At 42.7% G+C, this 16,123-nt stretch overlaps 1 protein-coding gene across 2 annotated transcripts in view; it reads left to right on the plus strand.

Moving 5' to 3' along the window:
* The first annotated feature begins 1,739 nt into the window (after positions 1-1,739).
* Positions 1,740-16,123, plus strand: part of PKHD1 (PKHD1 ciliary IPT domain containing fibrocystin/polyductin) — a 278,356-nt gene continuing 263,972 nt past the window's right edge. Inside the window, exons 1-6 of one of the 2 annotated variants that reach the window (XM_065055657.1) lie at positions 1,740-2,205; positions 7,168-7,295; positions 8,426-8,503; positions 10,620-10,764; positions 11,743-11,842; positions 15,536-15,593. In XM_065055657.1, the coding sequence (XP_064911729.1) occupies positions 7,244-7,295; positions 8,426-8,503; positions 10,620-10,764; positions 11,743-11,842; positions 15,536-15,593 (433 nt within the window). In that variant the 5' untranslated portion in view covers positions 1,740-2,205; positions 7,168-7,243. Of the gene's footprint in view, positions 2,206-2,983; positions 3,162-7,167; positions 7,296-8,425; positions 8,504-10,619; positions 10,765-11,742; positions 11,843-15,535; positions 15,594-16,123 lie in introns of those variants that run through there. The other variant, XM_065055656.1, reaches the window with a different exon arrangement.

Consider the following 16,123-nt stretch of genomic DNA (forward strand, 5'->3'; position numbering starts at 1 on the left):
ATGAGGTCTGGCTTTAGTGAGGAGCTGGTAGGAAAGGCTGGTGCCCCCTTGCATGAGGTGGTGCATGCACCAGCAGGTCTGTAAGGGAGGAGAGGACCTCCCAAGTGGTTGCAGACAAAATTTCTGAACCTCAGGTTATCTCAGATTATCCCCCACTCAGCTGTTCAGCTGAGAGATGCCATGTGGTGTTCAACACCTGCCGCATTCCTCTCACGAGGTGGCTGCCATGAGATGTCTGGGAGGAGTACGAGGGGAGCCCTCACTTGGCTCCCGCAAAGCTCTTCCATCCCAGAAATGCTGCAAGTCACAGAATCACAGAATAGTTTGGGTTGGAAGGGACCTTCAAAACTCCCCCAGTGCCACCCCTGCTATGAGCAGGGACATCTTCACCAGCTCAGGTTGCTCAGAGCCCAGTCCAGCCTGGCCTGGGGTGTCTCCAGGGATGGTTCATCTACCACCTCTCTAGCCAACCTTGGCCTGTGTTTCATTGTAAAAAAAATTCTTCCTCATGTCCTGGGGAAACTTAGTGTCTCACATACTGCTACCCTTGAAAAGCACCTGCCGTGCAAAAAGGGCCCATAGGCAGCACACTGCAGTCCCCATTGCACATGCAGATGACTTGAAGATGAAGCTGTTTGGTCCACATCATGCATTAGTGAGTGAAAGAGCTGGGAACAGGGCTCATATCTCATTTTCTTGTGCTCTGTCTGCTGGGTTGGGGGCTTTCTCTCAAACACAGGGGGTTAACAGCAACTGGTCCTGGACCTGTGTCAAACAAAGCAGCAACACCTTGGATATTCTTCAGTTGTGTTTCAAGTGGTGAACGGGTCTTCAACGGCTCCATACTTCCACCTAGTGACGAAGAGCTGCTGCTCACACCTCCCGCTTTTCTCTATGTCCTTTCTGGTTGCAGCTTGGGGATATTTCTCAGATTCCCGATGCTGAGCCTGTCCATAGGGATATTTCTACTCATATGCCTAAAATCTGCAGCCTCCAAATGAACAACTGCAAACAAACAAAACCACGTAGCCTGAGGTGATGTTTTTTCAGCAGAACTTTCCTTTGGCAGGAAAAAAATTGCTTGCACATATATACAAATATGCACTTATTCGTCAAACTGTATTGCTTTCCTCCTTGGTGTGTAATCATACCTAAATCTGTTCATCAGCTTGTAATGGGAGAGTATTTACACTTCATATAACAAGACCCCTGTGTGACTCAACTATTCCTCTCCTGATCTGAATTACAGGCCTGTGTTTCTGATTATTAAGGATGATATTCTCCACCAGCTTTCCTTACTTTTTGTGTTTTGGTTCATTCAGGTGGATGGTTCCCTATGGAGTCTCTTACCTAATCTGACACTTTTTGCAAAGAATAAACTTATCGCAGTCAAATCCTTTGGAGCTGCAAACCTCATGTATAAATGTGTGTATATATATATATAAAACATACAACACTTTATATTTATATATAAAATATTTCATTAAGATTGGATCACAATGTGCAATGCAGAATGTCAGAGATGACAATTCATTTTTTTTGCCCACTTTCATCTAGAGAGTTTGAGTGACTGAGTATGTTGGGAGCAGAAATATCAGGACCCAAGGGCAGCACTAAGCCCTAATGTCCCTGATCAGCCTCACCTGGGACCCCATCCACGCCCTGCCCATGGGTTCAGGAGCCCTACTTAACCTCAGTTTTGAGCCTGCATTACCCTCCTGAGCTATGCTGTAGGAACACTGGTCTTTAGTCCCGTTTCTAGTCCTGGCTTCTAGACCTGGTCCATCCCCTCATTTGGGGATGACGATGAACCCTGTTACCAGCATCTGGATCTGTCTATTGTGTCCAAATTATCATCTTTGAACTGTTCCTTCTTTGACAACATTTTTTTGTTGGAGAATTCCCTCAAGTTTACTCTTTCTTTTGACTGTCTTTCCAATGTAATTCTGGCTAATAAGTAAACTGAGTGCAGACTACTGAGCAGGATAGGGTTAACTTTCATTGAGTTCCTATAATCATTGGCTATATGCAGTTGAGACACTGGGGCTTGGTCTAAGAACAAAACCAAATACAACTGGTTCCACTGCTGGACAGAACTTTGGAACTTCTCCAAAGGTTGACTGCCTGTGACTTTGTGCTGTTGTGCCTATGAATTGAGGCTGAGGAAAATCAAGCAAGGCTGTTTCACCTCCCTTTGAGGATGAGGTAAGAGTGTGCATACATACTGCTGTTGTTTGACTGGTGCATGGTCACTCATTAAACTGTAGCTATGTTGGGTGAGAGCTTCCTCTGAATTTCAGTGGAAACTTCCATGAAGGCATCCACACCAGTGCAGGGGCTCAACAGCCCATTGTATTTCTGATGACTCTACCAAAAAAACATCTGGGCTTGAAGCAGATGAGTGCAGAGTAGGGTTAATGTTCACACAGCTATTCAGGACTTGAGGTGGGCTGAGTTGGGTCTTCTCTGATCTCAGCAGGGGCATGTGGTTCTCCACAGGGGTAATGATAACACTGTGTAAGTCCACTGCATGCTTTTTCTCCACTGATTGTATAAAGACCCGCAGAGCTGTAGGTACTTGAAATGTAGTAGGAGGTTTGAACACCCTTTGGGCAGAATTCCTACCAAATGCAGACACCGTTGGGAATGACATGAAAAAAAATGAATTAAGAGTATACAAGGAAAACTTGAAGTCCACTTGATGTGAAAATCAGTCCTGGATTGGGTATCAGCAAAGCATTCCATCAGTTTTTCTGTTTATGTTTTAGGGCAAAAATAGAGGATAAAATGAATTCATACTCCTCCTGTTGGAGGATCTAGTCATATACCAGTGGAAGAATAATGAGAGGCTACTTCCATTATCGTCATTAAAGACTTGGAACAAAACAGTTAATAGCAGCAAGTAGCTTAGGTTAATAATTAAGCATGCCCAATGGACAGCACTGAGCTGTCTGTGAGAGGTATTGAGCCTTTTGAGAAACTAGTCTGGTGGGTTTCAGCACATGGTGACTCAGTTACCCACGCAGGGACTGAACTGGTGCCTTACACAACCTCAAACTGAACATTGCGGTAGATAGTCAAAGGGATGGAGCAGTTATGCTGGTACCAGAGTGTCTGCACTTTGCTCCTTGGATGAACAGAAGAAGAATAAATTTAATAAGGTAAGTAACATCAGGAAAAAGTCCTTATAAGAATAATAAATGTAAACCTAAATAATCTTTTATGCACCTGTTTTGAAATGCAAAGTTTACATGCATTAGGGTTCTTGACTCTGACCTCTACAAACTGCAGTTGTGTTGAAATGTACAAGAAATATAGGGTGAGTTGTTATAGCAGGTTTTGTGACACAATGAGCAATAGAAGTTTAGAAGTTGGCTTTATGGGGCTAGTGTTTGCTGTAGTTACATGGCAACTGAATATTCTGCCCAGTTCTCACCTCTAAGAGTGTTGCTCTCCTGTTGCGTCTCTTCTAGGGTGCTGACTCACACTTACTCCACTGGGCAGCCCTGTGCATCCCTGCTCTGACCCAGCAGCTCTGAGGAGCCATTTTTGTTTGAGATTTCATGACTGTGTTGTATGGCATTTGGACAATCTTAAAACCATATTTATGGTAATACCAGTAGGGGAGGAAGGATATGAAAAACAACATCAGCTTTGCTATAGGGTTTGCTTTTCTTTAACACCCACTATGGATGCATTGCATTCCACTCTAATCTTACAAAACAGTCCCCATTCCTAGGGGAAGAAGAGGTGCTTTAGAGGCTGCACAGGATCTCCTTTAGTGTCCCTTTTAGACCAGGAACGCATTTTTGAAGCAAGTCTTCTCCAGTTAAGGTGACTTGTTCCACAAACCTAAGTCTCTGTGAACAGATGCCAATCCTTCTGGATAAATTTAACCAAAAATATGTTTGAAGCAACACTCAAGCCACTAACAGACGTTCAGTCTTGGAACTAGACTAGAATTATTGCTGTGTGTGACACCCGTAAATGGTTGTAGTGTGGATGTTGGGTCTTCAGCACCGACTGTTTTGCCCTAAATATCTGCTTGTATTGGGTTGTGTAACAAGTGTGGATTTGTCTTTATTTGGATTCCATCCTCTTCAACCATTATCACCAAATACTTTGCTGTCCAGTCCTGAGCATTTATTTCTGTCGTCCATTCATTCCCTCCCTTTCCCATGAGTCAATATATTGCTATAAAAATATCACAGTTACCAGATCAGTATTGGTTGTCCTTTAGTACTTGGAGAAGGTTTCTTCTCCAACCTGTTGCCTTGAAACTCCTTACTGTGTTATCTCGCAAAGGCCAAACAGAAGCAGGAACAGAGAAACAAGTTCCTTTCCCTCCATTTTCCTCTCAAGTAAGGAACGTACAATGCCTCGACAGTATTCAGCACCTTTGGACACAAGCTGACCATATTTTCTAATCAGTGTTCAAGAGCACTTTGTGCCTATAGACTGCAGGTTATTTCTCTGCATGTGTCTATCCTTTTAAAAATTACTTAAAGCATGAGGTATTCTGAACTACTGTAGCAACAGCAAACAAAGAACCAGCCCCCTTCCCCTTTTTTTTTTTATTTGAATATGTTCTTTTAATTAATATAGCTGTTAATCAACTCAATTGGCTTCATTTTGATGGGTCTTATGGACATTTTCAGAAGGCAACAAAACAGACAGTGCCATAGACAGACTTTCTCAGGTGACCTGACAGGCACTCACCAATGTACAAGAGGGTTTGAATCAGTGTAGAGTGTATGTTCATCGAAGCAAGACCATGTGGCAGAATGCAAACCCCCCTCTCTCCCCCTCCCTCCTTCAGTATGGAAGAAGTAGGCACATCTCCCTCTCTCTCTGCTACTTGAGGCTAACAGCTTCTTTTGTTTGGCCCCAGAGCCCCCTGGCCAGGGCCATTAGGAGAAGGGAGTGCCAAGGAGCCACTGAGCTGCTGGGCACCTGCAGCCAGTGTGGGGGATGTTTGGAGGCTTCAGGGGCATCCACAGCCAGTGTGGGGGTGCAGAGAAGCTTCTAGAATGCTTACAGTCAGATCTGATCAGCCAATATAAAAACGGGATTCTCGTTGAGACTCCACCCATTGTCGCGGGTCTCTTGGAGCATGAGCAAGATGCTGCTGCCGAGAGCCCCCCCGGGATGGGGACTCCGCTTGCCTCGCCGCCACGGCTGTGAGTAAAACTTCTCGCAGGATTGCGAGTATATTTATACTTTTCGTGCACATATGCACGTGTAACTTTCCATGCTCAATATGAGCACGTGTAAAATTAATCCTCGCATAATCGCGGGCGTATTTTCCTTCCATGCACATTTGCACGTGTACTTTCTGTGCACATATGCACGCGTAACTTTCTGTGCTCAATACGAGCACGTGTATAAATTATTTCCTCACACAATCGCGAGTGTATTTTCCTTCCGTGCTTCCACATAAGCACGTGTATTATTCTGTGCACATTTGCACGTGTAAGTAAATTAACCCTTGCAGGATTGCGAGTGTATTATAAATTTACCCTCGCACAATCTTGAGTGCACACTTTCCGTACTCACTACGAGTACATATATCTCTTTAAAAATAATCCCACACCGTGTTTAGGCAAGTGTGTACTTCTCTGGGACTCAAGGATGGCTCCGGCATTGTTTTGGGTGAAGCCGTGTGCATGCACTCTGTGGACCGCCTGTTGTATTAGTTGCTGCCCCTTAATACTTTTCCTCAACTGATATCTGAACCTGTATTTAAGTCACTTTGGAGTGCTAAAACCATGTTTCTCGCCGGTTTAATAAAAGTTGTTTCGGGCCCTGTTGTCCCTTAAACTAACCTCGGGGTGCCTCCATGACAGACCACTACATGGAAAAACGTATGAGCTCTTGGTACCATTGTCCTGTGGAGGAATGGGGCCTTCAAAGAGTTGAGATCTGCTGTTGTCCTTTTTTCCATAACTCACTGGTGGAGCAGGGATGCAAAAGGCTGTCTGACTTTGCATCATTTTGCTCTTCTACATGCTCTTCTCTTCCTTTGAGAATTATTGATTATACAGTGCCTCATACAGTGATTGTGAATTTTGCCCTTTAGATCCTGCTATAAAAACAATCCAAAATTAGTTTTTTGCCATTTGATTTTATCTTTATGCCTGGGGCTTTTGTGATCTGAGCTGAGTGTTAACCACCAAGGGATTTTCTGGGCAAGTGTCCAATTCTCTGTGTTCACTGGTGAGAATTTGAGGTTCTTTGTCATTTAAAACGTGGCTAGGTTATTTCCATACTAGTACAAAACCCAGGCTGAAGGCAGTAGAATTTAATGATTTATATTTTTAAAAGTTAGAATGGTTTCTGGCATAGCCTTTTAAAGGTATGACTGACTATGACAGCAAGTAAAACCAAGGAACTTCACAGCTTACAAGGACTAAAATGTTTATATTCTTAAATTATTAGTGCAATTCCTAGCACTGTTGTGATCAAGTCTACCAGTGCTCTTCCAAGCAATACCTAAGCTCACCTGAGGAGCCAGCACGGGCCATTCCTAGTGTGGAGCTAGCTGTGGAAGGCTAGAGAACATAATAGTCAATAGTGCCCGTTGCCCCTCATCCTGTCGTTGGGCACCACTGAAAAGAGTTTGGTCCATCCTCTTGACACCCACCCTTGAGATATTTATAAACATTTATGAGATCCCATCTCAGCTTCTCTTCTCCAGGCTGAACAGCCCCAGCTCTCACAGTCTCTCCTCATCATAAAGGTTCTCAAGTCATTGGCTTTCAGAGCAGGAGATGACTATAGCATGATTTAATGTAATAAATACAACAATTTCACATGAAGCAGGACAGAACTAGGAGATTTTAACACAGTCAGCTGTAAATCCTGCCATTGGTTTCACCAATTTGTCTGTGCCTAATCCTTAATCAGAGTCAGTCTCCTGAAACATGATCCAAGTTGGGGAAAGATCACCCTGAGCTTGCCTGGAAAGTGATTTGCTTGGAGGAGCATATGTTCTATATAGATCTGTTAGGTGGGAGGAAAAAGACTATGGTTTTCAATATATCGATCCTTTATATCATGTGAGAGGTAAATCAGTGTTTTCTCTGTGATTTCACATTGCAGTCCATCTTGTCTGCCCCCACAGTTCTGCAATATGAAGAAATAATACAAATAGGGTTTGTTTTAAAGTTACAGGGAAGGTGCTATAGCCTGCAGCCACGATCTTGGAGCCAGTTTCTTGTGAAATCCCCATCTAAAGTTCAAGATGTTCCCTTGGAAATCAACTGTTCTGAGTGCTGAGCTGATATTCTTTGCAGGTGAGTGACAGAGAAGTGTTGTCTCCAACCACACTGATCATACAACACCAGCAAAATCCGGTGCTGTTGGGCTGGATACAGACTGTGAGGGAGATATGGAGAAGCATCTCTAAAAGGTGTTGAAAATTATGGTATATTTACTGCAGCATACTGGACACTGTCTACCCTTAATGAAATTATTTCCATAGCCAGTGGAGATTTCTGATTTTGTTGTAAGTTGTTCCTGTTCTATCTGTGTTTATCTCACACCTGTTGGTTTTAATTCACTAGATGATAGTCATGTTGCTGTTTGTGTGTTGATATTAAGGCTTGTGATGCAAGTGTGTCCAATATTTGGCTTCAGTGATCAATACTGATGTTCAATGAGATTGTATTCTTGTGCAGCCAAGAAGTTGGAAATCTCCTGAAATGCTAAACAGGAAACTGGATATCACTGTAAAAGGACTTCTTGAAAATTCTGATATTTGTCTACCAAAAAAAACCTAACCAAACACCACAACAACAAAAAAACACAAAAAAAACCAAACCAACCAAACAAAAAAAACAGACATTGGTTCATCCTTGTTAGCTTCAGAGGATCAGGATAACCAAAGTAAATCCTAAATCACCTTAAGAATTTGATACTTTTCTGAAAGACATTGTATGGCGAGTTACAGGTGACTTAATTTCATGGAACAGAAGTTCCTTTCCAGTCCTGTGATTCTTTCATAAGAACTTCAACAAGAAGAAGCTGGACAGGCTGTCTCAGAGCCAGAAGTAGATATATTTTGTGGACAGTGTGTAAAAGTGAGAAAGCACATTTCTTGGAGAGCTGGAGGAATAAACATGAGGTTTATTGTGTTAATTTTGATTCTTGGGGAAGACAAAGGACTCAGACTGTAGCTTGTTCACCAAGCCTTGAAGGCATTAAAACCATCTTGAGGGAAACAGAACTAATAAATGGGGGAGACAGTTGTAGGGGTTAAAAAGGATGATCGATATGACTAATTTGGATGCCCAAAAATCAGAAATGAGATGAAGGGTGGGATCAGTGGAGAGACAGTGGTCAGACCACTATGTCTTATCCTGAATGAAATATTCTAGATGTTTGCATTACACTTCAACCAGATGTTGCTGGGTTGTTTTTGCAGTAACAGCCACAGGATTGCTCATTAAGCCCCGAGAGGGCAGTGTCGCTGGAGGAACGTGGATTACCATTACCCTGGATGGTGAGTTTTAAGCTCTTTTGAAGCACATGTCAAAATAACAGAGAATCATTCTGAGATTCATGGTTGAGTAACAAACCCTAAGCAACAGGTACAGGGGCTGTGACACCCATAATTGGTGAAATTGGCTTGAAATTATTACTTCATAAGATATTACTAATGATTGCTTGGTTTTAAGTTCTTTCTAAGCGAGAAAAGTCAGATTTCTGCCTCATTTTTGTAGATGTGGGGCTAGAAATGTCTTCCTTGCCACTGCTTTTTTTGTTGTTATTGCCATTGGTTTTTGTTGTTGTTGTTTTTTTGTTGTTGTTTTTATGTTTTTTTTTGAAAAAAGCTGAAAGTCTCATTTGTTCATAGGTCTTGTGATGCCGAAACTTTAGAAACACTAATGATAAACATGAGATCAGTGTAAAAATCACAGAAATTGATATGCCATGCTCAGGTAGACCCAAACCTAACTGTACAAAGCTGGGCCTGATTTTCTGTCATGCTGAATATTGATTCACCAGGAAGAGGTGGTTTCTGAGCCAGCTGTAGGTTCAGTTCAGCTGCTCAACTTTCAACACTCAGTCATTTATAACTATGATGAATGGTGTTAAGTCTTACTTGTCTGTATATTGTGCATTCCCATGGAGATGATGAAATGGAGAGGAGAAAGGAAGCTCAAGTCTTCAAGGGAGATGTTTCTCCAATAGCAGTGTGTGGCAGGCAGAGACAATCACAGCTGGGAACTCAGAGTTCAATCAGTATCTTTGTTTTTGGTGAGGGGAAGCAGACAGCCAGGCCTTGGGAGAAGGGGAAAAACCTTCCTTGGACCAGGAGAAAATGTGCAGCTTGCTGCAAATTCACAGAATCACATAAATGTTAGAGGTTGGAAGGAACCTGGAAAGCTCATCCAGTGCAATCCCCCCATGGAGCAGGAACACCCAGATGAGGTTACACAGGAAGGTGTCCAGGCGGGTTGGAATGTCTGCAGAGAAGGAGACTCCACAACCTCCCTGGGCAGCCTGGGCCAGGCTCTGCCATCCTCACCGGGAACAAGTTTCTTCTACAATTTAAATGGAACCTCATGTTCCAGTTCGAACCCATTACTCCTTGTCCTATCACTGGTTGTCACTGATAAGAGCCTGGCTCCATCCTCCTGACATTCACCCTTCATATATCTGTAAATATTAATAAGGTCACCCCTCAGTCTCCTCTTGTCCAGCTCCAGAGCCCCAGCTCCCTCAGCCTTTCCTCACACGGGAGATGCTCCACTCCCTTCAGCATCTTGGTGGCTGCGCTGGACTCTCTCCAGCAGTTCCCTGTCCTGCTGGAACTGAGGGGCCACAACTGGACACAATATTCCAGGTGTGGTCTCCCCAGGGCAGAGCAGAGGGGCAGGAGAACCTCTCTGACCTACTGACCACCCCCTTCTAATCCACCTCAGTTACCATTGGCCTTCCTAGCCAGAAAGGCACAGTTGAGAAACTGATGTCATTTAAAGTGAATGTGTGGGCTGGGGACCACCTGTGAAGATTGTGAGCGAAAAGAGAGTTGTCTGCAAGCCTTCTTTGTTTGCAGTTTTATTTAATTACACTAGAAAAATTAAGCATGCAAGTTTATGTTCAAATAACACTTGACTTTCTGAAGATTAGAAGTCTTTGATCCTCTGGACAGGTTTCTCTGAAGAAATAGGTTAAGCAGGTCCACCTTGCAGCACCGGCCAACTTGAGGCTTTATCAACAAAACTACGCAAGACATCAGCAACTGCAAAAACTGTGTGAAATGATTCTAATTTTGCAGTTGTTTTAAGTATCTATAAGCATGGGTTTTTTTTCTAATGTAGATGCCTGAGGTGATTAAAACTCCCAACAACTGTCAATCTCTGCCTAGAATATATGTGGAAGAGACCAAATATTGTATTAGAGGCAAAAAAGCCATGCTGTTGCATGGTGTGATGAACTTGGTTTTAACACAAAACTACGCAAACATGATTTTTAAAAGCCTGATCAGAGGTTCTAAGTGTTGCTCCTAAAGAGAATCTGGATTGTACATCCAAAAATGGTCATATCAGGTGTGACTGAGTGTGGGTGATCCTGTCCTCACAGAGCAATTCTGGTTGGTTTTGGCTACTTAGGTTCAACTTCTCACCAGCGAGAACATGTCTTTCTGGCCCATCGCTCCCAGCTGGAGGTGTTCCTGGTGAATCCAGATCTGCCCAGGTTGCCATGTGATGTCTCTCCTGTGTATGTTGACTTATCCACTATAAGATGCAGAACAAGGTATGATCCATGACTACAGTGTGGGTGAGACCTTGTAATTTGTCTGATAGGATCCTCATTTTCTTTCAGGGTTGTTGCGGGCAGTTTGGGAGTTTAAGGCATTTGTATGACTGCTACTGTGTCTGCACCTGAGCACCTCCTAAGTCGTGTTGCATTTATCTTTGTTTCAAGTTAATGAAGCACTAGGCTAGTTAGCATGAGAGTCAGAGTGAGACTTCTTGGAGAGGCTAGACTCAGATACTCAAAGGTTTGCAGGCGTCTAATTCTTAGATGCAAAGCTCCCAAGAAAATCTTGGGGAGGGATTTTACCAGCTTCTGGTGTCTTTGACCTGTCGAAGATAATGGAGGGAGGTTATGGATAGAACGGGAAACAAATACAGTTTCAAGCACCAGCTGGACAATATAAGCTCCCTGTTTACCACCCTGTCATAACTTTAAAAAAGATTATTTGATTGGAAGAATAGAGATGTCACAAGAGGCTGTAAGAGTGACCTGAATGGGGCTTTTCCACTTCTTGCTGCTAAGATTCAGCTGGGAGTTGATTCTGCTGAATGCGGTGCTGAGAAACTGCCTGCATTAAGGATGAAGAATTAACTTATAAACCAGGACCAAGATACTCTGTAAATCCAGGCAGCCCTGGGTTATTTTAATACTAATGAATAGTAATTATTAATTAGTATTAATGAACACTAATGAGCATGCCTGTGTTTTGCATTAATGTACAATTTGGATAGAGTTCTGATGTAGTCCTATCACTTTCTGCACTTAACTGTAACTTATTGCTATTATTCTTTTAAATTGCAGTTTTAGAGTTTGGGTTCATATGTCTAAAGTTTGGGTTCGCAGTGTAAATTTGCTTTGCTCCATTGAAGCCTCAGTGGATCTGCTAAGAATGGAGGCCATGTGAAGGACCTCGTGTTTCCTAAAACATAAAACAAATCTGTATAAAAATAATACAACACATTTTCTTCCACCTAGGTCTTCACCCCAGGAGGGTTTGTACTATGTGGAGGTGATCTTTAGAGGACATGTAATTAACAACCTGACTGACGTGGAGAAAGAAAACTATACTTTCAAGGTAACCACCAAGCAAGTATAGAAGCAGTGATAAAAATTTCAAAGTATTGAAGGGAGTCACACTCAGAGTTAATATCACAGATAATATGTTGAAATATTATCCCTCATACAGCATGTCAAGACAATAAGTTAGGATGTTCCTTCTGCCTCTTAAAACCAGGTACATGGAGGTACTCATCATTCTGGCACTGGGTAGACTAGATGACTAAAAAAATCTTTCCAAATCAAAAATGTAGGTGCAAGTTAATCTGTCTCTGCGCTTAAGCCACACTGTCAGAAGATCCTGTTGTGTCAGAAGATCCTATGCTGGTTTCTTCTGGTGTTACTGTCCAAGCTGCAGGGTGGCACTGAGAGGTAACCATGGGCAAGGACATCTGCCATGGGCAAAGCTGGTTCTGGGAAAGGACATCTATTCAGTTCTAGGACAGCTCTCCACACCTAAGATGAGCAAGACCTGGAAAGCTCAGACCTCACTTGTAATTTCATGTCTGTTTGTCAATTATTTTAAAGGCTCACTACTCCACTCGACCAATGTTTTCCCTTTGTCACTCTATGTCAAAACATGTGGTCTCAGGAGGTTTTGGACTATGGTGGTATGAGACCAGATAATGACCATGGCGTCAGAATAGCTTTCAGAGAAGAATCCTTAACTGTGGCTGTGTACTTCAGGATGATGCCTGGTGTGTTCAGAAGTCACATCCCACCTCAGTTCTATCTTTGAATATCGAGCAAGAAAGCCAAGCGTTTTCAGTAAATTGCACATTAAAGCCAAAGAGTCGTTGGGTGGTTCAGCTAGCTTAGAAAGTTGATGAAAAATCACCAGGGGATGCCGTTAATGAGGCACATTCCAAGCTAAATAAAACACAATGTGCCTCTTTGTTTTGGGACTAGGACCTGGGAGCTACACATATTAAAAATTAATTTTGCCTCCACGTTAGATTGAAAAAGCCTGCTGCAGGCAGCAACAAGTCTGAATAGCTCAGAAGACTTGTGTCAGCTAGCGGCCTTAACTTTTATTTCATTTTTGGCTTCTTTCTCTGCATCATTTTCAGCCCAGTGTCTGGCATGATGTTCCTTTTCTTCTCAGAAGTAGCCATCACTGGAGAGTCTGTGGCTACTTGTTTATTTTTAATGTGACCATGAGGAGAAGAGAAGCAAAGACTGAGCTTTGAAAGGGAATGGGGTTCAAGGGAAAACTCAGAAAAAACACCCCAACATGTGCAACGTTGTCTTTGATTTGATTCAGGAAACCAATTTCTTATGCTATTTATTGGGCTGACAGAAGCATCTGCAAGTGCAAGTGAGGACAGCAGAAGGGTCGAAAAGAAGGTGGTGAAGGTGATGTGTGCAGAATGCTCTGAGAAATGGGTGATTTGGGCAATGGAAACACATGGAAAAAGTACATTTTCTGTAGGATGAATGGAATCAAGCAGCTAATGGCTTAGATGGAAACAGGATTTAGCCAGCTAGCAGTACGGCAGGTCAGATTTTTGGATGTATTTGTAGCTCCTAAGGAAGCAGAGAGACAGATTTTACGAAATCTGAACAAGACAGGTACTTTTATATATCACCTTAAGCCCATACTTTTGTTGATATGACCCTTGCTTTTTACATAATGATTTTCATTTCCAGAGTGCCAAATTCTGCAATGGGGGAAGACGATGTCATTACTCTTAATTTCTAGAGCAAGTATCTGAGGAATAAAGAACTGATGTGGTTTTTCCAAGGTCTCCCTGTGAAATGTAAGGCTGTGCCTATATTAGTTGGCAAGGCAGGGTCAGAGTGTGATCTCCAGCATTATCTGGGATCACCTACCTGCTGCTTCTTGGTGCAGATTTTTCTGTTTGGGGTGATGGCAAGTCTGCTCCCATTGTACAGTGTGGATCAGGCCATCTTCTTTTTGGTGTAGAGAAAGAATTTCCCTAAATGGCTATAAGCCACACTGTTCCCTGGGCCGAATATGGTTGGGCTCGATGATCTTAAAGGTCATTTCCTACCTAAATGATTCTGCGATTCCAAAGGCAGGTTCCAAGTTATTTCATTTACTCATATAGCCATAGTCCAAGAGTCCACATTCCCTTTCTATAACTTCTTGTGGCTTTCATAGAATCATAGAATGGTTTGGGTTGGAAGGGACCTCCAAAGCTCATCTAATCCAACCCCTGCCATGAGCAGGGACATCTTCACCAGCTCAGATTGCTCAGAGCCCCATCCAGCCTGGCCTGGGATGTCTCCAGGGATGGTTCATTCACCACCTCTCTTGGCCAACCTGGTCAGTGTTATACCACCCTCAAGATTTTCCCAAGATATCCAGCTATTTTTAATTGACTGTCCAGGTACATTCCAGATGACACTGGACCACATGGTCTCAGCTACAACAGCTTGTTACAAGATGATGTGCATCTTACCCAGCACTGGATAATACTTAGTGCATTGGAGACAGTTCCTCATCTACAGCAGGAATTCTTTTAACACTTCCAAAGGGTTTCCACTGCCTTTTTATTTCCTTTAGTCCTGGGATCCAGATACTAAATTTGAACATAAGGCACTTTATAGCTGCTGAAGCCATCCATTTGTCCTGTTTGGTTTGGCATCTTCCAGGGAGGGGCAGGGATATTTACAGAAAATACTGGTTCCATATGAGTCAACAGCGTGTGGAGGACCATGTGTGCATCTGGCCACCTGACAGATGAGTAGTGCTCCCACACATAATGGCATTTGAATAGGACTGGTGTCAGCCTAGGCAAAAAAAATTCTAGAGCAATTTTGGTTAAAAAAAAATAAGTCTCACAGATTTTAGAGTTAACTGGAGAAAAAGGGCAAAAGGGCTGTTCTACTTGTGGAAAATACAGCAAAAGTATGTGCCAGGTCAGGTATCCTTGTGTCATAGAATCATAGAATGTCCTGAGTTAGAAGGGAACCACAAGGATCATCGAGTCCAACTCCTGTCCCTGCACAGGATAACCCCAAAATTCACACCTTGTGTCTGAGGGTGTTGTCTCATCTACTTTGGGAGGCTGACAATGACCTGTCTTCACTTGGAAAAGATCCCTGTTTGTACTCTGTCTTCCGAGACCCTTGTTTCAAAGGACAATCTTTCTGCTTTTTTTTATGGCCTCTGTTTAATTCAAAAGTAGTACCCAACAACAGATTTCCAGTATTTCCTTGCTGTTACCTCAGAGGCCAAGGTAGCACGTTCCCAAAGACACCTCTAACATACTGCATTAATATGGGCCAATACAAGCATTTTCTTTGCTGCATTGCTGTAGGGTACCCAGCAAGCTTGCTAAAGGCTATCTGTGATGTAGCAATAGTTTTTAATAGTGCACTATTGGTAAGAAAAACGGTGCCATAATGGAAAATAAAATGGAGGTCTCAACTTTGGGTAAAGCGTGGCTTAGAAAATTTATAACGTATTAAACCATGTCTTCTGGACCGACTCAAACCAAGGTGGGCAACATGGGCACGGAAGATGTAAAAATAACAGTAAGCCATACTCTGAATGCCGAGGGGGCAAGAAGGGGATATTTGTGCTTACTCCCTTCTTAGAACAGGACTCTCTGCTTCAAAGATCATATCTGAAGTGTGAGTCTCTGAAATGTGGTTGCCAACTGTGTTGTGAGCAATGCGTAATCAGATCTCATTGGACTGCTGCGAAAATGACTGCCATTTAACTACAAATTCCTCTTTGCAGTTTTCTGATGCACAGACACCTGTGGTTTACCAAATTAGTCCACCATCTGGCATCCCAGGTACGGGACCTTTCTTTAAGCTGGAGCCTACTTTAATTATTATTTGATGTTCCATACTGTCTTTCTCCTTATGAGGGATCTGTCTTGCTGGGGATTGAAATAGGCACTTTCTGAACTTAATGTCCAAGCTCATGCTGAACAGGAAAATGGGTTTGCACAAGGGGAGGGAGTCTGCAGCTTTGGGTACAAGAGTGATGCACAGTGGCCAGGCTATTTGGTACTTGGCTTCTGCAGCCCAACTTTGCCTGGGTGGAGAAATGGGAGGTCTAAATAGGCTCAACTTTTGAGTCATCTGACCTTATTTATTTTAGTAATAGCCTTAAGAAGAATTAGCTATTAGGTGATGATATTGTAATGCCATACAGGTCTTTTGGTTAATGGGTTTGGATCAAAGTTACATGAGAAGACAGTTGCTGTTTTTGGTCTGAACAGCTGATTGCCATCTGGAATACTTTTCCCCCCCTATTTCTATTATTTGTATTTGCAGGCTTCTTTAGAGAAAATTGAGATGCTGATTTCCAAAGTCAAGA

The sequence above is a fragment of the Columba livia genome, chromosome 3 (assembly GCF_036013475.1).
Source record: "Columba livia isolate bColLiv1 breed racing homer chromosome 3, bColLiv1.pat.W.v2, whole genome shotgun sequence".
Taxonomy (NCBI): Eukaryota; Metazoa; Chordata; class Aves; order Columbiformes; family Columbidae; genus Columba; species Columba livia.